The sequence below is a fragment of the Drosophila simulans genome, chromosome 2L (assembly GCF_016746395.2).
Source record: "Drosophila simulans strain w501 chromosome 2L, Prin_Dsim_3.1, whole genome shotgun sequence".
NCBI classification, from domain to species: domain Eukaryota; kingdom Metazoa; phylum Arthropoda; class Insecta; order Diptera; family Drosophilidae; genus Drosophila; species Drosophila simulans.
In genome coordinates, this window is record NC_052520.2 from 8,698,702 (window position 1) to 8,718,590 (window position 19,889).

The following is a 19,889-nucleotide window of genomic DNA, read 5'->3' on the forward strand; positions in this document are numbered from 1 at the left end:
CCGTACACACACATATGGCATGAATTCAGGAGCTCATTGTTTTGCATCGCACTGAAGTGAAATGGAGTAGAGCCGAGGGTGTAGCTGTGTAAAGCTGTGGGTATCTGTGTGTGTTAGCTGGCTGTCCCAACCAGGAGACGAAAGATTAAAGTCTCCCGTGGCGAACTTAATAATAAAAGCCCAGGACCACAGTCCTCCTGCAATGCGAGTGTGGTGTTGGCACAAAAGTATTTAGTGGGCAGGGGCCAGAACCAAGGGGTATTGGGCGCAAATCTTTTTTCGAGTGCCAGACATTAGCAGCATTAGACCAACAACAACAAGCTATCGCATACAGATATCACTTCTACATGTACATATATATATATATATATATATACATATATATACATTTATATAGAGATATAAGAGCCAGGCATTGCACAACACCGAAAACCCGCAGGCAAAATGCAAAGCGGGGGAAGAGTGAAAGCCACGGGTTCACCAAATAACCAAAGGACTTATGCCGACTCAGGCCGGGATTTGAGGTGTTTTCACTGGGCATGGGACTCATGGGTGGTTGGAAGCCAATGCAGTAAATGTATCTGCATTGTAAGCGGCAAATATGAAAATCCTGCGGAGCGGCTGATACTGATAATCTCGATTCGACATAGCCAACTTGTAATTATCATTGCGGTTCGCCTATTTGAAGAGCATTACAATAAACCGAAAAATATGACAGCGTTATTAATATCATTAATAACCATGTTCGTATAAATATTTTCGAATAATTTAATGCATATTTTTGCAGTATTTATGACGCAGCTTTACTCTTTTTTAATGATAAAAGTACGGATTTGCATCGGCTTTAAGGTGACACTGAACTCTGAGGCATCCTGAGATTTATCAGCTGCCAAAGGCTTATGCAGACTGGTAAAGTACTCCGGAACTGAGTGGCTAGGACCAGAACCATCATGGTGGAACTTTAGACGCTTCATATCGCTTAGTGGAAGGTTGCCATCCAAGGTCGTTTCACGAATCTCCAGTCCACCAAGATCATCGAAAATTTGGCGAATACTGAAGCTAACCACTTTGCCCTCAGTCTGATCTAAAAAGTTCTCCAAACGCAGCAAGATTTCGTCCTTGGAATAGGGCTCTAGGGTAAGCAGATGAACCGACTGGGGTAGGTCATTAAAATCGGACAAAGTCTTAGTTACATCACTTTGGATGTTACTAGATTTGCTAAAGAACTTCCAGAAGGGTAGATGAATCTCTTTCTCGGCCACTCGTTCGGATGCAGTGGCTCCATCTTCGACAGCGTTGAGGTATAGAAACAGTTTTCCACGGGCAATCAGTCCCTTTCCGAACTGTTGTTCATTGATGGCTTCGGCGGCTCCTGAACCGTCGGCGAAAATGTGACGACGATGCAGCATCATCTCCAAGCGTCCGTCCTCCAAACTGGCGCCTCCCTGAGAACGGTCATTGAGCAGGACCATTCGCTTGCTACTGTCCTGCAGAGCCATCCTGGACGTGACTGGATAGTAGTTTCCGCTCACAGGCTGCTCACTCAAATCGGGACTAAAGTCCTCCCGCTTGTCCTTTTCTCTCTTCATCATTTCACGACCATTTGAGTCGGTGTAGAAGACTCCACCGGAAGAGATGCCACTTTTAAAGATGGTGACGATCTCTTTGCCCAGCTCATCGTCAATTGGAACAGGGCCCACTAACCACTCAAACTCCACTCGATTGATACCCTCGTAGATGCGGATGACTTGCGAGATCCACTCGTTAACGTGCTGATGGACTTCCTTGACGGATTCACCCTCGTAAACAGTGAAATCAAAAGCATCTTCCACAAGTTCCAAGTCTGCATCTTGGCGGAATATGTAATGGCAAGATCTGGCAGTCTTGTACATTCCAAAGGTCTGCTCAATATCCTCGGAAACTCCGTTCATTTCAACGGTCTTCAGGTGTCCTGTCTTATTGTCGATCACTAGTTTTATAAGCTAGCAAGGAAAGAAAATATTTATTATTTATGTTGTGGTTAATACTTTAAAACTTACCGAATTTTGAACAATTGTCTCTTGATCATCTAGGGTTTCTAAATCGGTTTTCAAGGAGTGAACCTTCTTGAAACGTTTGGGAACTTTCACGTTTGATTCTTCCTCATTGGCAGACTGTTCATTTTGAGTGGGCATAGTGTTATCAGTTTCTGTAGTTTTATCGATCTTTTTGATAAAGTACGTTGCGATCTTATTAACGGATGCTTTGAAAACCAGCTCATGCTGAGTGTCGTTGTTGCGGAATTCCAGTGCCAGGACTTCCCAGGGAACTGGGACCAGCTCAGAAGCCACAACTCGACCGTTCTCGTCGGTAACCTGGTAGTTTTCCTCCTTCACAGGAACTCGCACATACTGCGTAGACGTGTGAGCCAATGGGTTGTACAGAGTAACCATGAAGTCATCCGCATTTTCCTTGGTAAAAGCGCACTCGCTTATGTTCAATTTTAGACAGCTCTGGAACTCTCCATTTGGCTGATTGGTAAGCACTCGAAGAGCATCGCGGGCTGTGTTGGCACCTCCCAAAATGGCATCGTACAAAAGGCGATCGTAGTCATTGGACACTTCCTGTTTCTCGGTGCCTGTGATGGCATCGTGGTGCTGCATAACAGCCATGATCTGACGCAGATAGTCCAAGTCTTTGTTTTGTTCTTCGCCTGAAAGATCAGCAAGGACACTCAGTTGCTTGGCCACTTGCAGAATATGGTTGCCATCGCGTTCGAATCGCTTCTGGGTGGGACGAGAAGTGAAGAAGCCAGTCCAGAAGCTCTTGGCCTCATGGGAATGGGGCAGGAAGTCCTGTGTCTTGTTCGGGAAGCTTTGGAGGCTCTTGTGCAGGGAGTTCAGATAGCATCCAGCAGTTGAATAGAAGATATTGTACTTGGAGCCGCTGGCTTGACGCTCATTGACATACCTAAAGATAATGAATTACTAAATATTACTTTTGAATAGAAATGGTAACCCACTTGATCAGTTTGTCCATGTTCTTGTAGTTCATGTAGGCGTTTTCATATTGGAAATCATCTCCCATGGGCACCATTATGTGATTAGAGCGATAGTAACCAGCCAAATTGGAAGCATAGTTGAGAAAATCATCCACCCTGGACTTGACATTGTTGTCGTAGCTCTTTCCATCAATTATGGGATCATCTTGGCAGAGGGAGTCAAAGCAAAAGCCAGGTGGAGCAGAGTAGTGATTGTAAAGCATGCCCGTGAAGAAGTCCATTTCCTCCAGGGTCTCGCTGGCATCCCAGACCATTTCAAGGCCCAGGTTATCCACTCGTTTGTTCTTGTCATTCTGATCCATGCGTGCAAAAAACTGACCATCGAAAGCCATTTGGGCAAACATCGAGGCCTGCTCCCTAGAGTGACCAAAGGCATCGATCTGCCAGCCGACGCGAGGGCGACCACAGACCCCAAAGTTGTCATTCAAGAACCTTATAAATATGGTTTTACGATTATGTAATGAAGAAACTTTGATTTGAACTTACTTTAAGCCAACGGCAAACTGGTCAATGACACTCTGGTAGTTCACGGCAGCTTCGTCGTTCATGCTCCAAGCGCCACCAGTGAATTCCAGACGACCCTCGTTCACCAATGTCCTGACCAGTTTCTTCTTGGTTTCCGACTGATCCTCCCACCACTTGGCAAAGAAACCGGTCTCCACCTGGATGAAGCGGCGACGTGAGTCTTTGCTCAGCTCGGCAACAACGGTATCAAATATATATTGTACTCCAGCGTGTTGAATGTTGTGCTTATTGCCATAATAGTACTGATCGACCGTTTTCAGCCAACCCAAGTCATCATGGGAGTGTGGCACCAAGTGAATATTGATCATATTGGACTTTGTGTCGGGACATGACTGTATAAAAAACATTTTAATTGCTATGCTTTCAAGGATCTCATGTTTTTCTCACCTCATAACCACAAACAGCCTCGGATTGCACAATATAGGAGGCAAACAAGGCCAACAAAATGGCCAAGTTCTTCACAGAACTCATCTTGCAGAGTTCACTAAGCAGCAACTGCACAACAAGAACTGGCTATACAAGAAAGGTGGCTACTTTTATAAACTTCTCAATGGGGGGTTATCTGATAAGTAATCACCACTTCAGAATGTTTTGAATTTTAACTAGTCGAGAGAGCTAATTAACTTAAAACCAACCGCTAGTGAAAAGTCTCAAAGGGTAAGTACCATGCGTTTTATTTGGGCCACATGCAGTGCTCCAGTGTTTCTAACGTAATCAAAATGTTCTTGTTGGCCTATCTTCGATTTGGCATGAATTGCAGTTCTTATCTTTCAATAACTTAAATGGATTTTAATTGGTAATTGCCCACTTTAAGATTACAATAGGTATATGATTGCGAGCCCCATTCAGTTTTGGGATTACAGCCAAGCGAGCTATAATCTACAGGAAAGGGAAAGTGCCACATGCAGAAGTAGCCAATAATGATTATGACCCCAAAACGACAAGAACAATGTAATTTCAATTTTGATCATTTATTTCGTATACTTTTCTTACTCTGTTTTAATAATAAAAGTGCGAATTTGCATAGGATATAGTGTTACAGCAAAAAGTGAGGCCTCATCCGATTTGACAGCCTCAAGTGGCTTGTGCTGAGCCGTAGAATATTCCACGGATGACGGCTTGGTTCCGGATTCTTGTGCATGGAACTTAAATCGCTTCAAATCTCTCAGTGGCATATTTCCATCCAAGGTGGTTTCCCTAATCGCCAAACCGCCAAGACTATCGAATATATCCCGAATGTTGAAGCTAATCACCCTTCCTTCAGATTTATCCAAAAAGTGTTCAAAGCGGATCAAAATTTCATTCGCGGAGAAGAACTCCAGGGTAAGTAGGTGAACCGATTGGGGAAGATCATTAAAGTCGGGAAGGGATTTGGCGGGAGTTACTTCGACTTCACCAGTTTTGCTAAAGAACTTCCAAAAAGGAAGGAAGAGCTCTTTCTCAGTCTTACGTTCCGTCACTGTATCTCCATCTGCCACGGAATCGAGAATGAGGTAAAGTTTTCCTCGGGCAATCAGACCTTTGCCATACTGCGTCTCATTCAGAGCTTCACCCACTCCACCACCGTCGTTGAAGAGATGACGACGATGGAGCAGCATCTCCAGGGCACCATCCTCCAAACTGGCTCCGCCCTGGGATCGGTCATTCAGGAGGATCAATCGCTTTGTATCGTCTTGAAGAGCAATCCTCGATGTGACTGGATAAAAGTTTCCGCTCACAGGCTGTCGGCTTAAGTCGGCAACGAAGTCCTCGCGTTTATCCTTCACACGTTTCATCAATTCACGGCCATTGGAATCGGTATAGAAAACTCCGTTCGAAGAAATCTCACTCTTAAAGTTTGTGACAAATTCACTACCAAGTTTGTCATCGATGGGAATAGGGCCCACCATCCACTCCAACTCCACTCTATTTACGCCCTCGTAGATGCGGATCACTTGCGAAATCCAGTCGTTCACATGCTGGTGGACTTCTTTGACTAAACTTCCTTCATAGACTGTGAACTCGAAATCATTTTCAAACACTTCTATATCTCCATCCTGGCGGAAAGTGTAGGCGCAGGAAGTGTGACTCTTGTAAACGCCAAAGTTTTGGACTATTTTCTCAGACACACCGTTCATTTCGACCGACTTCAATCGTCCTGTATGGTTGTCCATCACTAGTTTAACAACCTATGGGTTATATATCTTAGGGATAAAACATTTAAGTTATTAGACAATCAAAGGCACTTACCGAGTTTTCTACAACAGTCTCTGAATTTTCATCTTCTCTGGGATTAATCTTCTTTAGAGATGAATGTTTGGCCTCTGAGCTCTCGACCTTTTTGATAGAGTAACTGGATATTTTGTTTACCGCGGCTTTGAAAACCAACTCGTGCTGGGTATCATTGGGCCTGTACTCCAATGCTAAAACTTGCCACGGCACTGGAACCACCTCCGATGGAACTGTTCTGCCCTTCTCATCGGTTACTTGATAGCTCTCCTCCTTAACAGGAATGCGAACATACTGAGTGGAGCTGTGGGCCAGGGGATTGTACAGGGTCACCAAAACGTTGTCAGCACCATCCTTGGTGAAAGCACACTCGCTGATGTTCAACCTGAGGCAACTCTCGAACTCTCCATCGGGCATTTTGGCCAGAATCCGCAGGGCATCGCGGGCATTGTTAGATGCTCCAACAATGGACTCGTACATCATTCGATCATAGTCATCCGAGACAGCCTGCTTCTCCGTTCCCGTAATGGCATCATGATGTTGCATCACTCCCATGACTTGGCGCAGATAATCCAGGTCTTTGTTATGCTGTTCGCTAGTAAGATTTGCGAGTACAGAAAGCTGCTTGGCAATCTGCAACATGTGATTTCCATCACGCTCAAATCGTTTCTGAGTCGGTCGGGAAGTAAAGAATCCAGTCCAAAAGCTATTCTTCTCGTGAGCATATGGGAAAAAGTCCTGAGTCTTGTTTGGCCAGGACTCCAGGCTCTGGTGTAGGGAGTTCAGATAGCAGCTTGGAGTGGAGTAGAAGATATTGTATTTGGATCCAGACGCCTGACGTTCATTGATGTACCTAGCGGAAAAAAAAGTTAGTAACGATTTGTATTACCTAATTACGCGTACTTGATCAGCTTGTCCATATTCTTGTAGTTAACTTTGGCGTCCTCATACTGGAAATCACCCCCCATAGGAACCATGATGTGATTGGTGATATACACCTCTGACACATTCTTTGCATAACTAATGAAGTCATCTACCCTCTGCTTCACATTATTTTCTTCGCTGTCACCATCGATAATGGGCTCATCAGTGCAAAGTATGTCGAAGCAAAAGCCCGGAGTGTCCGAGTAGAAGTTGTATAACATGCCGCTGAAGAGACTGACGCCGCTCATCGATTCACTGGCATCCCAAATCATCTCCATTGTCAAGTCATTCATACGCGTGTCCTTGTCGTTATGATCCATTCGTGAAAAGAACTGGCCATCGTAGCCCATGTGCGCGAAAATTGCAGCCTGCTCGCGGGAGTGTCCAAAGGTATCGATCTGCCAGCCAACTCGAGGACGACCACAGGAGCCAAATGTCTCGTTAAGGAATCTAGGAACATTAAGTTAATAAAATACTGGCGAAAGTAAGGTTTATTAATAACCCACTTTAATCCTACAGTGAACTGATCAATAACACCCTGGTAATTGACATCTGCCTCGTCGTTCATACTCCAAGCGCCGCCAGTAAACTCGAAACGTCCCTCGTTGACCAGTTTGGTGACCACCTTTTTCATGGTCTCTGACTGAACGTTCCACCACTTGGCAAAGAAGGCCGTCTCCACCTGAATAAAACGACGATTGGGATCCTGGAGCAGCTGGGACACCACACTATCCAATATATATTGGACACCGGCATGATGAATTTTGTTTTTGTAACCATAATAAGACTGATCAACTGTCTTCAACCAGCCCACATCGTTGTGGGAGTGAGGAACCAAATGGATGTTAACCATGTTCGCTTTTGTTTCGGGACATGACTGCAAAGGATATCAAAGGATATAGTGATATCATTTTATAAGAACCAACAAATTTATATTACCTCATAGCCACAAACTGCTTCGGATTGTTTTACGAAGAACACCAATAAGATGGACAGGAATAAAATGCGACCCAAATAAGTCATCTTGTCATTACCAAGTACTGAATTCCCATTAAACCAAGACTGCTCCTTTATAGGGCACACCGTTTCTAAGTATGCATTGATAAGAAAATACATGATGGTCACTAAGATAAGGTAACCTAATTAGCAATTAATGGGTCATTAAAAGCTTAAAACTTGGTGAATACTTTTTTTTAGAATGCCCACCCTCCACGTAGTGATAAGAATTGTACCCATTGTTTATAAGCCACTTCAAGGTTTGAAGCTCCTGTAATGCACTTGCACCCTAATTGATAAATTAGCGTATTGAAAAAGAGTACAATATACATTTTTTACTGATTAAATAAAAGTTATGTAATCGAGTCTGCTTATAGTCAGTGGGAAAGGTTCCTGCACACTGATAATAAAATAAAAGCAATCAACACTCATAAGTAACTTGAATTATATGAGGCCGTAACTGTCAATACCCTATAAACATGGTAATACTCCACTAACATTGAAAGTAAATCTCAAAGCTAATTGGATTAAATCCGGTCGGTTAATTGAATATTATATTCATATGACTCGTATTATTTCCCTTTATGTAAGAGGAATTTCCTAATAAGTCTAAGCAAAACAACAGTGTTTTTATACAGACATCAGTTTATTTATTTCTTTGATTTTCATTGAAATACAATTATTCATGTTTAATGATGAATGTTCGAATCTGCATTGGATACAAGGTGACAGCGAACTCGGCGGCATCTTCCGTCTGGTTCGCGGAAAGCGGCTTGTGGGACGAGGTGTAGTACTCAGGTTCTGATCCCCTAATTCCTGAACCCTCAGCGTGGAACTTGAACTGCTTCATGTCACTCAATGGCATGTTGCCATCCAAGGTGGTTTCGCGGATTTCGACTCCGTTCAAGTAGTCAAAGATCGGCCGAATGTTGAAGCTAACCACTTTGCCTTCGATATGATCCTTAAAGTTCTCCACACGCAGCAGAACCTCATCGTCGTTGAAGGGCTCCAGGGTGAGCAGATGCACCGAATTGGGGAAGTCGTCAAAGCTGGGTACAGACTTGGCAGCAGCGGTGGTGCTTCCAGTGTTCTTGCTGAAGAACTTCCAAAGGGGCAGATGGAACTCCTTTTCGGCCTCGCGCTCGGCGGACGTGGACTCATCGGCGGCGTTCAGGATTAGGAACACCTTACCACGGGCAATCATGGGCTGGCCGTACTTCTCCTCGTTCAAGGCTTCTCCCACTCCGTAGCCGTCATCACGGACGAGTCGGCGGTGCAACATAAGTTCAATTTGACCATCCTTCATGCTAGTGCCTCCTTGAGCACGATCGTTTAGGATCGCAAGGCGCTTCTTGCTGTCCTGCAGAGCAATGCGGGATGTGATTGGATAGTAGTTTCCGGAAGTAGGCTGGACAGCAAGCTCGGGGGTGAAGTCCTCTCGCTTGTCCTTTTCGCGTCTGATCAACTCGCGACCATTGGAATCAGTATAGAATACGCCATTGGAGGCGATTTCACTACTGAAGACAGTAACTACTTCCGTGCCAAACTCCTCTTCAACTGGAATAGGGCCTACAAGCCACTCGAACTCCACGTAGGGTTTGTCCTCGCTGATACGGATGACCTGCGAAATGTATTCGCTGAAACGCTGGTGAACTTCCTTGACTAAAGCTCCATCGTAAACAGTGAACTCGACTCCATCTTCCTGGATGACAAAGTCTCCTTGGTTGTACTGGCGGAACACATAGGCGCCAGAGTCATAGGTCCTATAAAGACCATAGCTCTGCTCAATGTTCTCGGATACTCCGTTCATTTCAACCCTCTTTAAGAGGCCGGTTTTGTTGTCCAGCACCAACTTGATCAGCTAATGGATTTTAAATAGTTAGGAAGAGGTGTTTCCACTATTAAACAGTTTTGCACTTACCGATGTCTGCACAATCGTCTCTCCGTCATCGTAGGTCTCAGCATTCGCCTTAGGTTGAGAAATGACCTTTACGCCATTCGAACTCTCCTTACTATCAACCTTCTTGATGTAGTAGTTTGCGATTTTGTCAACGGAGGCCTTGAACACCAATTCGTGCTGGGTGTCGCTATCACGGAACTCCAGAGCCAGGACCTCCGCGGGCACTGGAATAAGTTCGGAGGCCACCACGCGGCCCTTCTCATCGGTCACCTGGTAGTTCTCGTTCTTCACGGGCACACGCACATATTGCTTGGTGGTGTGGGCCAATGCATTGTACAGGGTCACCACCACGTTGTCGGCACCATCCTTGGTGAAGGCGCACTCGCTGATGTTCAACTGCAGGCAACTCTCGAACTCTCCGTTGGGAAGATTGGTCAGTTTCCGCAGAGCATCGCCGGCAGTTTTGACTCCTCCGACGATAGCGTCGTACAGAATGCGATCGTAGTCATCGGACACATGCTGCTTCTCGGTTCCAGTGATGGCGTCGTGGTGCTGCATCACACCCATGATCTCGCGAAGGTACTCCAGATCCTCCTTCTGTTGCGTACTCGAGAGCTCCGCGAAGGCGCTCAGCTGCTTGGCCACCTGAAGAATATGGTTTCCATCGCGCTCGAATCTCTTCTGTGTGGGACGGGAGGTGTAATAACCAGTCCAAAAGCTGTTAGTATCACTGCCGTATGGGAAGAAATCCAGAGTTTTGTTTGGGTAGGACTGCACACTCTTGTGCACGGAATTCAAGTAGCAAGTGGGTGTTGAGTAGATGATGTTGTACTTTGAGCCACTGGATTGACGTTCGTTGACGTACCTAACATAGATATTACAAGAATTAGAAAACACAGAACTTAAAATAACCAGATTCTATCCCTACTTGATCAGCTTGTCCATGTTCTTGTAGTTAACCTCGGCATCTTCGTACTGGAAGTCACCTCCCATTGGAATCATAATGTGGTTTGTGCGGAACTTTTCGGCTACTTGAGCGGCGTAGGCGATGAAGTCATCCACCCTAGACTTGACGTTGTTGTCGTAACTATCACTGTCAATAATTGGATCGTCGCTGCAGTGAACGTCGAAGCAAAAGCCGGGAGTGTCCCAGTAGAAGGTGTACAGGAGTCCAGTGAAGAGCTTAACTTGGCTCAACGACTCACTGGCATCCCAAATCATCTCTAGAGCTAGATCGTTCATCCGCCTGCCTTTGTCGTTGTGATCCATGCGGGAAAAGAACTCGCCATCGAATCCCATCTGGGCGTAGATAGAGGCTTGCTCACGGGAGTGACCAAAGGGATCGATTTGCCATCCAACACGAGGGCGACCACAAACTCCAAAAGTGTCATCGAGGAACCTTTTATGAAAATAGTACTTTTACAATTTTCTTTCCAAAGATGTTTCAACGGCATAACTTACTTCAATCCGACTGTGAACTGGTCGATCACACTCTGGTAGTTCACAGCAGCCTCATCGTTCATACTCCAGGCTCCATTGATGAACTGAAGGCGACCCTCGTTCACCAGCATCTTCACGATTGCCCTCATGGTCTCCGACTGCTCGTCCCACCATTTGGAGAAGAAGGATGTCTCCACCTGGATGAACCGACGATCGGGATTCTTGATCAGCTCAGAGATGACGGTGTCAATGATGTACTGCACTCCAGCGTGCTGAATGTTGTTCCTGTGGCCATAGTAGTACTGATCAACGGTCTTCAGCCAGCCCACATCGTCGTGGGAGTGGGGCACCAAGTGTATGTTGATCATGTTCGACTTGGTTTCATGGCAAGACTAAATAACGAAAAAGCTTTTATTAGTTTAAGCAATTCGGGTAAAAGGATCCTTTTTCTCACCTCATAGCCACAAACAGCTTGGGCTGACTTAGCTTGAAGGGCCAAAAAGGCAACGCAAAGGACGATGCCCAAGAACTTCATTGTGGTATTCCTCGATCTTCCAAATCGATGTAACTGATGGTTCCAGGTGAGAACCACAACTGAATTCTTAACTTTTGAAAACTGTCCCATTTATATCAGAGATTGGTGATAAGCAATCGGTACTTGAATGCATTATCGGATTACGTAAACACAAGCGCACTTAAAAGTCAGTTATGATAAGTGTATTTTAATCATAATGGGTTAATGACTCCCGCGCTTCGATCAATGGTTTAACTTATAAACAAATGAACCTTATTGCTACTACTGGTCATTATTGAACTTTTATCTTAATAGGCCTCCATAAAAGATTGCTTCTGTTTTGACAGAGTTGCAGTGCTAATCTGCTGATTAGTGAAATCAATTTGTAGTTGCCGATTGCATTCAAAACACCATTTATGGGTTTGTACTGGAAATTATCGGAAGGTGACATGCTCTATAGCAACACATTAGTTAATTTTTTCGGAAATTTGAAAGACCCACGCAAAGTGGAAGTGATGAGATACAGTGAAGTACCAAGGCTAACGATAAAATAATCCAAAGCCAACGAACCACTCATGGTGACCTGGATTCTCCTTAGCAGCAAAACACTTGTGTGACTATCGTGGATTCTTGTTATCAAGTTTCTACTAATTTTCGTTTTAAGCTAAAGAAAAAGGTTTGATTCTTTTAAGCACTGACAAATTAATTAAGTTTTTAGGGATTTTAAATATTTAAATAATATTTATGTTTATTTTAAATATTTAAATATTGTTATATCTAAATTTAAACATTATCTAGGTTTTCCATTTTAATTTTTATATTTTTAAGACGTCATGTAGTACTGTCATGGCTTTCCATTTTAATGTTTTTATATTTAAAACGTAAGGCAGTGCTGTCTTGAAAAAACATCATGCTACGAAAAATGCTTCAAACACGATCCGCACTTTATAGCACTTTAAATTAAATAATCTGTGGCTAATTAAGTCGATAAATGTTTTAACGACAAAAGTATATTTTGAGTAAGCCTTCATTTATTTGAAACGGAATTCATATTTCGAATAATACGAAGGCAACACTTAATTCTAATCTGATTTTATTTATGCAATTATCGAAATCGAAATCTAAATTTCAGTCGAATAATAGACGAAAGGAATAAATGCTGATTAGTAACTTTTATTTGGCATTAAAACTATAGTTTCTTTTATTTATGTTTTAATAAACGTCAAATGGAGGAGAGGATATAAACAGCAATTGCCCGGACATCAAACATTTCCTTCTTTAGTCATGATGAAGTTTAGCTAATCAGTTTCCTAGTATCAGTAAAATAAATTGTTAATAATTAAACCCCTAATTCTATAAATAATTTACCAAGGAAGGCTTTAAATTTTCGACATTGAATTTATTTATTAAATTATTTACATTTCATGAAATACTGCATTGAGAACTTTGGTTTACTCCGTCTTGATAATGAATGTACGGATCTGCATTGGGTGCAAGGTGACGCTGAACTCGGAGGCCTCCTGGGACTGCTCAGCAGCCAGTGGCTTGTGGGCGGAGGTGAAGTACTCGACAGCATCTGGCTTATGTCCCGAGCTGTCGTGGTGGAACTTGAAGCGCTTCATGTCACTCAATGGCAGGTTGCCGTCCAAGGTGGTTTCGCGGATTTCGACACCGTTCAAGTAGTCAAAGATCGGGCGAATGTTGAAGCTAACCACTTTGCCCTCGGTGTGATCCAAGAAGTTCTCCACACGCAGCAGAACTTCATCGTCGTTGAAGGGCTCCAGGGTGAGCAGATGCACCGACTTGGGGAAGTCGTCAAAGCTGGGTACAGACTTGGCAGCAGCGGTGGTGCTTCCAGTGTTCTTGCTGAAGAACTTCCAGAAGGGCAGGTGGATCTCCTTCTCGGCTTCGCGTTCAGCGGCGGTAGACTCATCGCTGGGGCTGAGAATCAGGTAAACCTTTCCACGGGCAATCATGGGCTGGCCGTACTTCTCCTCGTTCAAGGCCTCTCCCACTCCATAGCCATCATCACGAACGAGACGACGGTGCAGCATGAGCTCCAACTGGCCGTTAAGCATACTGGCTCCTCCCTGAGCACGATCGTTCAGGACGGCAATACGCTTCTTGCTGTCCTGCAGAGCAATGCGGGATGTGACCGGGTAGTAGTTGGCTGCAGTTGGCTGCCTGTCCAGACCGGGGGTGAAGGTCTCACGCTGGTCCTTCACACGCTTGATCATCTCGCGGCCATTGGAGTCGGTATAGGAAACGCCGTCGGAGGCAATGGTACTGTTGAAGATGATAACCACTTCCCTGCCGAACTCTTCTTCCCGCTCAATGGGTCCAACCTGCCACTCGAACTCCACAAGGTTCTTGCCCTCGTAGATGCGGATAACCTGGGAAATATACTCGCTGAACTGCTGGTGGACTTCCTTGACCAAAGCTCCATCATAAACGGTGAACTCAACACCTTCGTACTGAACAATAAAGTCAGCCTGGTGATATTGACGGAAGACGTATGCACCGGAGTCATAGGTCCTGTAGACACCGTAGCTCTGGTCGATGTTCTCGGATACTCCGTTCATTTCGACAGTCTTCAGAAGACCAGTTTTGTTGTCGATCACAAGTTTGACTTGCTAATAAAGATAGGAATCAAAATGTTACATTAGATACAAAATTAACTAAAAACCATTAACATACCGAAGTCTGCACCACAGTCTCGCCTTCATCGTCGTCAAAGGTCTCAGTAGCATTCTTCAGTGAGTGAACCTTCTTGAAACGCTTAGGCACCTCCAGGTTAGCTTCTTCAGCCTTGATCGACCTCTTCGATTTAGTGTGTGCAGCGACGTTCTTCGTCTCCTGGCTGGCGACCTTCTTAATGTAGTAGTTAGCGATCTTATCAACGGAAGCCTTGAAGACCAGCTCATGCTGGGTATCATTGTTGCGGAACTCCAGGGCCAGAACCTGCCAGGCAACTGGAACCACTTCGGAGGCCACCACGCGGCCCTTCTCATCCGTCACCTGGTAGTTCTCGTTCTTTACAGGCACGCGCACATACTGGGTAGAAGTGTGGGCCAATGGGTTGTACAGGGTCACCACCACGTTGTCGGCATCGTCCTTGGTGAAGGCGCACTCGCTGATGTTCAACTGGAGACAACTCTCGAACTCTCCGTTGGGAAGATTGGTCAGCTTGCGCAGACCATCGCGAGCAGTGTTAACTCCTCCGAGGATGGCATCATACAAAATGCGATCGTAGTCATCGGACACATGCTGCTTCTCGGTTCCAGTGATGGCGTCGTGGTGCTGCATCACACCCATGATCTCGCGAAGGTACTCCAGGTCCTCCTTCTGTTGCTTGGTGTTCAGGTCGGCAAAAACACTGAGCTGCTTGGCCACCTGCAGGATGTGGTTGCCATCGCGCTCGAAGCGCTTCTGGGTGGGACGCGATGTGAAGTATCCGGTCCAGTAGCTGTTGTCGTCACTGCCATAGGGGAAGAAGTCCTGGGTCTTGTTGGGCCAGGTTTGGAGACCTTCATGGAGCGAGTTCAGGTAGCAAGCGGGGGTGGAGTAGAACAGGTTGAAGGTGGAGCCCTCGGCCTGACGCTCATTAACGTACCTAGGTGGAGAGTATGAGTATGGGTAAGCAATCATCCGTAACCTTAGGACTTACTTGATGAGCTTGTCCATGTTCTTGAAGTTGACCTGGGCATCTTCGTACTGGAAGTCATCACCCATGGGGATCATGATGTGGTTGGACCGGTAGTGCTCGGCCACCGAAGACACGTAGCTAAGGAAGTCATCCACGCGGGACTTGACGTTGTTGTCGTAGCTCTTGGTGTCAATAATCGGATCGTCACCGCAGTGGACATCGAAGCAGTAGCCGGGAGGAGCCGAGTAGTGACGGTACAACAGGCCAGTAAAGATTTCATCGTTGCTCAGAGAATCACTGGCATCCCAGATCATTTCCATGCCCAAGTTGTCGATACGGTCGTTCTTGTCGCGGTGATCCATGCGGGCGAAGAACTCTCCATCAAATCCCATCTGAGCGAAGATCGAGGCCTGCTCACGGGAATGACCGAAGGGATCGATCTGCCAACCAATGCGGGGACGGGCGCAGGAACCGAAGGTGTCGTCCAAGAATCTGGTATATACATATTGCCATTAGATTTCTGACTTTGTACCTCCTCTTTTCCAACACTTACTTCAATCCCAGGGTGAACTGATCGATGACACTCTGGTAGTTCACAGCGGCCTCATCGTTCATGCTCCATGCTCCACCGGTGAATTCCAGACGACCCTCGTTGACCAGTTTCCTCACGACCTGCTTCGCAGTCTCGGACTGCTCCGCCCACCATTTGGCGAAGAAGGAGGTCTCCACCTGAATGAAGCGACGGGCGGGATCCTTGATCAGCTCAGCGATTACGGTATCGATGATGTACTGGACACCAGCGTGCTGGATGTTGCTCCTGTGTCCATAGAAGTACTGATCGACGGTCTTTAGCCAACCGACATCATCGTGAGAATGGGGCACCATGTGAATGTTGATCATGTTTGTCTTGGTTTTGGGGCATGCCTGAAATGCATTATAAACGTTGAATGGTTTAGTTGTTTGATGGTTCAAAACAAAATTGGTTTGATGATTAGCAACCTGAACATTAAATGTCATGTTAAGCACTTTTGTTGCCGTTTTTCGAGCATAAAGGAATGTCAATTTGTTTAATCACTTTCACGGTATTTAAATCCTTTTCAAATTCCACATATTATTCCTGTGGCATTCTGGCATTCACTTCTCACCTCGTATCCACAAGCCTCCTCAGATGGCCTCACACTGAGGGCCAAAAGGGCGACAAAAAGCACAATGCCGCACAAATACTTCATGGCGACGATTTTCCAATTTCTTTTCGAACTGACCGCGAATTCAGTTTCGATTCGAGAACAGAACTGACTTTCTTTAGAAATTGGAGCTGCTTTTATAGGAGGGCCCCACACGGTTTTAGCCTGATAAGCAATCACTTTAGACCCTCGAGAGGCTTGTGCTTAGGCTTAGGGCCAATAAAACGGTTTAACGATAACCAAAAGCTTAGGTAAAACCTGATATTCTAACTACGAAGTTCAAGTTCAGTGGATTCGCGATCGCCAGTCAATGCATATCTTAATTGGTATCTTAATTGGTTCTAATCGCTGCCATGCGATTAGTAAAATGAGTTCCCATTGACGATTACTCGATGGTACTTCATATACAATGTTTATGAATTTGTACCAAGGTGTAGTGCCGGTTATTATTTCATACAGACCAGGAAATTCAGACCCCAAACGAGGCGCTAATACTTGGGGGGCTAAAGGTCTATTTTCGGTCTTTTTAATAGCCCTTCAGGGAGCCATGAGTACCTGATTACCTTGAGGAGTGTTTTGAATATTAGGACCACAGGCAAATGATTTGAATTTGTTATCATAAACACCCAATCAGTAATCGCAATCAATTAAGAGTTTTGTTTTTGATTAAAATTAAAAATTATGCCATTTTTATTTGAATGCGCACTTTAAAAGAAAAATTATGTTATCCAGTTAACCAGGATGTAAGGTATTCCATAAGGCAGTGAAATATTGTTAAATGAGTATTGTATGACAAGCCGAGGGCAAAGACTTGACTTAAATCGATTCCAAAATGGGACAGTATCTTTCTGAAGAGAATATTTGAGGCCGCAATGATCACCGGCTTCAGACGCTTTAAACTGGACCATGGTAATGACATTATTCTGGGCAGAAAGATAATCACAATCGGCTCTTCGTTATCAGCAATCTGGGGAATGACGTGGTGTCCATCGCCAGCAGCAGATAGGTCAATGCTCGGCGCTTCAGGTAAGGGCGCCACTTCCAAGTCCGTAGTGTCTTCTCGGGATTGCCGTTGTGAGGGGGGCACTAATTCCTCATTTGGTTCGTTGATTTGTTGAAGATTCTCTTCTGGATGTAGAAAATCTACTACGTAGGCCCAGTGCACGCGAAGACCAGCCGGTATGCCAATCATATACAGATAAGGTTCTTCCAGGTCTACAAGTTCTTCCATTATCTTGGCTTAATTCGATTCTTACTTACAATTTTGGATTCCTCAAATTTTCCTTTATATTTTTACTCTTATGTAAAGGGAAAAGGATATATGACTTTAAATAAGTTCGTATAAGTGTCAAATATCTAACTATTCGTTGATCAAGCCGAATCAAATGCACTAATGAAAGACCTGAAAGAACTTAATGAGATAAAATATATTCAACTTTTAATGAGTCTGCCGACCATATAAAGACATATTTTTTAATGAAGCAAAAACGGCAATTATGCAGCACATTCGTATTTATGCACATATCCCTTTTCGCAGCCAACACTATTGCGAATGACGATGATTGCATAAAATCGCTTAAATGCAAAACTCATTAAAATAATTGCAAAATGCAAAAGTATAACAAACACATGGAAGTCGACGTCCCAGACCGCCAGCGAACACTGAGTACAGTAAACACACAGCGAACGGCACACACTCATTAAACCAACCATAAATAATTAACAAAACAATTTATTTTCAAGGATATAACCGGGTGGGGGTGGACCTGGACCCAGTCTCAGTCTCCGTCTATAATTGCGTCGCATTATCCCTTCAGCCAGTGAGACTGCACTGCCTGCACTCGCGTATGCAAACTTCAAAGCTCATTTATGTGGCCGCTTGTCTGCGTCGATGCCAAGATGAAAAGCCAAAAAGTACATGGGACAAATATGGGCAAAAAAAACATGCAAAATAATACAAAAAAAAAAAAAAAAAACAGGAAAGCAAAATTGTGCTGACAAACAAACAGCGTCTAAAAGTCAACAAACCATGGGGCCCAGGGCTGACTGTCGTTGGCTACTGATGCGCGATATCTGAAAACACTTAAGCAGTCCACACACATGACGCATACGCCGTGTGTGCGGGTGCGAGTGTAGTTTGCGAGTCATTAAAAGCAAATAACCTCAAAGCAAAGAGCTGCCGCTTCTCTCGGTCTCTGGACCACTTGAGCCCCATAAACGCTGGCTAGCTGGCTGGCAAAAAGAAATGCTGGCTATCCTCATGGCCATGTCCAGTTGGGGTTCACAGGATAAACACCCCATCAGCCCGCCCAGTTGTCCGCAAACACTTTTGTAATTAATTGCGCATGGCCAGCGCAAATGTCAGGACCTCAGTGTTTTCTGGCCGGAGATCTCCGCCTTAGATCCACTCAAAAGTCATCCAATGCGTTGGTCAAAGGTGGTTCCGCACGCCACGCAACATTTCAGGGATGAATTACGGAGCCTTTCGAGCGGTAAACGGATGCGGAAAAGATTAATGGGCTTATGATTTTTCTTAGATTTCTTTCTGGTTTTGATTTATTTTGTTTAAAATTCTGGACTCTACACACGAAATATAATCATTTAATACTTATAATATTTCAATTCAAACGTTGTTTTGTTCTTTTGCATGGGGCTGTTGGATTTCTCTAAACGAGTTTAGCATAATTAATTGCCTTGTCGAAATGTGTGCAAATGGAGCACGCTGCAGTGCCGCAGGTCCTGGCTAAGGATCTGCACACCTTCTCATTTCGTTCTTTGCAGGGACCACTCCGCTCCACTTCGGCACTGCAGTAAAATATTGTTTCGTCCTGCTCGAGTATTGCATAATGCAGCATCGTGCATTAAAGGCCTCCTTTGGCATCTGAACTCGCTCGTCCTTGTGAGCATCTCCTTGTCACTGGGGTGTTCTCATTAGCACGACTCGAGTGGATTCGGCCCTGGGGGAACTATTTAGCACACAACGGCGGCAAACGGGGAGCAAATATCAGAATGGAGGCATTCGAGTGTTACAGCAACAATTGACGATTCTACAGTACTGGAGCTAATTTTGAATTCACAGCACTAGAAAAAAGAATATTTAAAAGTTTAAAAATTGAAAAAAGATACGATTGCTCATTTGGTTTGATTCAGAATCAGATATATTTTAACAAACTTATTTAATTTCATGAACTTTCTCTCGTATTTGACCTCCCCCCACAGCCCTTCGAAGCGTCAATCGGCAGGGGCGTAGGGCAAAGGGGCTACGAATTCGCCTTGAGATGAGTAATTAAAACATTTTTCACTTTGCATCTCTCCAGCTTTGCTGTTTATGTTCTAGTTGTTTTTGAGCCACGCGCTTCTTACAAGTCAGCTCTGCACTTTCATGGGAAGTCATCTGCCTTTCAAATTATAAAGCATAAATTGCAGATGAGCTTGGGTTGGGGCATGTCAGGCCACAGATCTGCTACATATGTACATACATTTTGTATCCCAATAATAACTTTAATCTGATG

General features: G+C 44.6%; 5 protein-coding genes across 5 annotated transcripts; all 5 read right to left on the reverse strand.

Annotated features, from left to right (window-relative positions):
- Positions 1 to 756: 756 nt before the first annotated feature.
- On the reverse strand, positions 757 to 4,079 carry LOC6731560 (lysosomal alpha-mannosidase). Its single transcript, XM_002078665.4, has 5 exons — positions 3,953 to 4,079; positions 3,527 to 3,897; positions 3,002 to 3,472; positions 2,040 to 2,949; positions 757 to 1,982 (listed from the first exon to the last, which is right to left on the reverse strand). Exons 1-5 carry the CDS (start codon positions 4,034 to 4,036, stop codon positions 804 to 806), a joined length of 3,015 nt encoding a protein of 1,004 aa, XP_002078701.1. The 5' UTR covers positions 4,037 to 4,079; the 3' UTR covers positions 757 to 803.
- A 456-nt stretch (positions 4,080 to 4,535) lies between these two features.
- LOC6731562 (lysosomal alpha-mannosidase) lies at positions 4,536 to 7,746 on the reverse strand. The gene is made up of 5 exons (XM_016178608.3): positions 7,637 to 7,746; positions 7,204 to 7,574; positions 6,677 to 7,147; positions 5,795 to 6,626; positions 4,536 to 5,733 (listed from the first exon to the last, which is right to left on the reverse strand). The coding sequence occupies exons 1-5, from the start codon at positions 7,718 to 7,720 to the stop codon at positions 4,555 to 4,557; spliced, it is 2,937 nt and encodes a 978-aa protein (XP_016024229.1). The 5' UTR covers positions 7,721 to 7,746; the 3' UTR covers positions 4,536 to 4,554.
- Positions 7,747 to 8,320: 574 nt separating this feature from the next.
- LOC6731563 (lysosomal alpha-mannosidase) lies at positions 8,321 to 11,646 on the reverse strand. The gene is made up of 5 exons (XM_016178607.3): positions 11,488 to 11,646; positions 11,055 to 11,425; positions 10,522 to 10,992; positions 9,615 to 10,458; positions 8,321 to 9,554 (listed from the first exon to the last, which is right to left on the reverse strand). Exons 1-5 carry the CDS (start codon positions 11,566 to 11,568, stop codon positions 8,373 to 8,375), a joined length of 2,949 nt encoding a protein of 982 aa, XP_016024230.1. The 5' UTR covers positions 11,569 to 11,646; the 3' UTR covers positions 8,321 to 8,372.
- Positions 11,647 to 12,925: 1,279 nt separating this feature from the next.
- LOC6731564 (lysosomal alpha-mannosidase) lies at positions 12,926 to 16,510 on the reverse strand. The gene is made up of 5 exons (XM_002078669.4): positions 16,339 to 16,510; positions 15,747 to 16,117; positions 15,215 to 15,685; positions 14,245 to 15,160; positions 12,926 to 14,180 (listed from the first exon to the last, which is right to left on the reverse strand). The coding sequence occupies exons 1-5, from the start codon at positions 16,420 to 16,422 to the stop codon at positions 12,999 to 13,001; spliced, it is 3,024 nt and encodes a 1,007-aa protein (XP_002078705.1). The 5' UTR covers positions 16,423 to 16,510; the 3' UTR covers positions 12,926 to 12,998.
- Positions 16,511 to 17,053: 543 nt separating this feature from the next.
- LOC27208347 lies at positions 17,054 to 17,712 on the reverse strand. Its single transcript, XM_016183938.3, has one exon. It carries the CDS (start codon positions 17,606 to 17,608, stop codon positions 17,102 to 17,104), a length of 507 nt encoding a protein of 168 aa, XP_016024231.1. The 5' UTR covers positions 17,609 to 17,712; the 3' UTR covers positions 17,054 to 17,101.
- Positions 17,713 to 19,889: the final 2,177 nt, after the last annotated feature.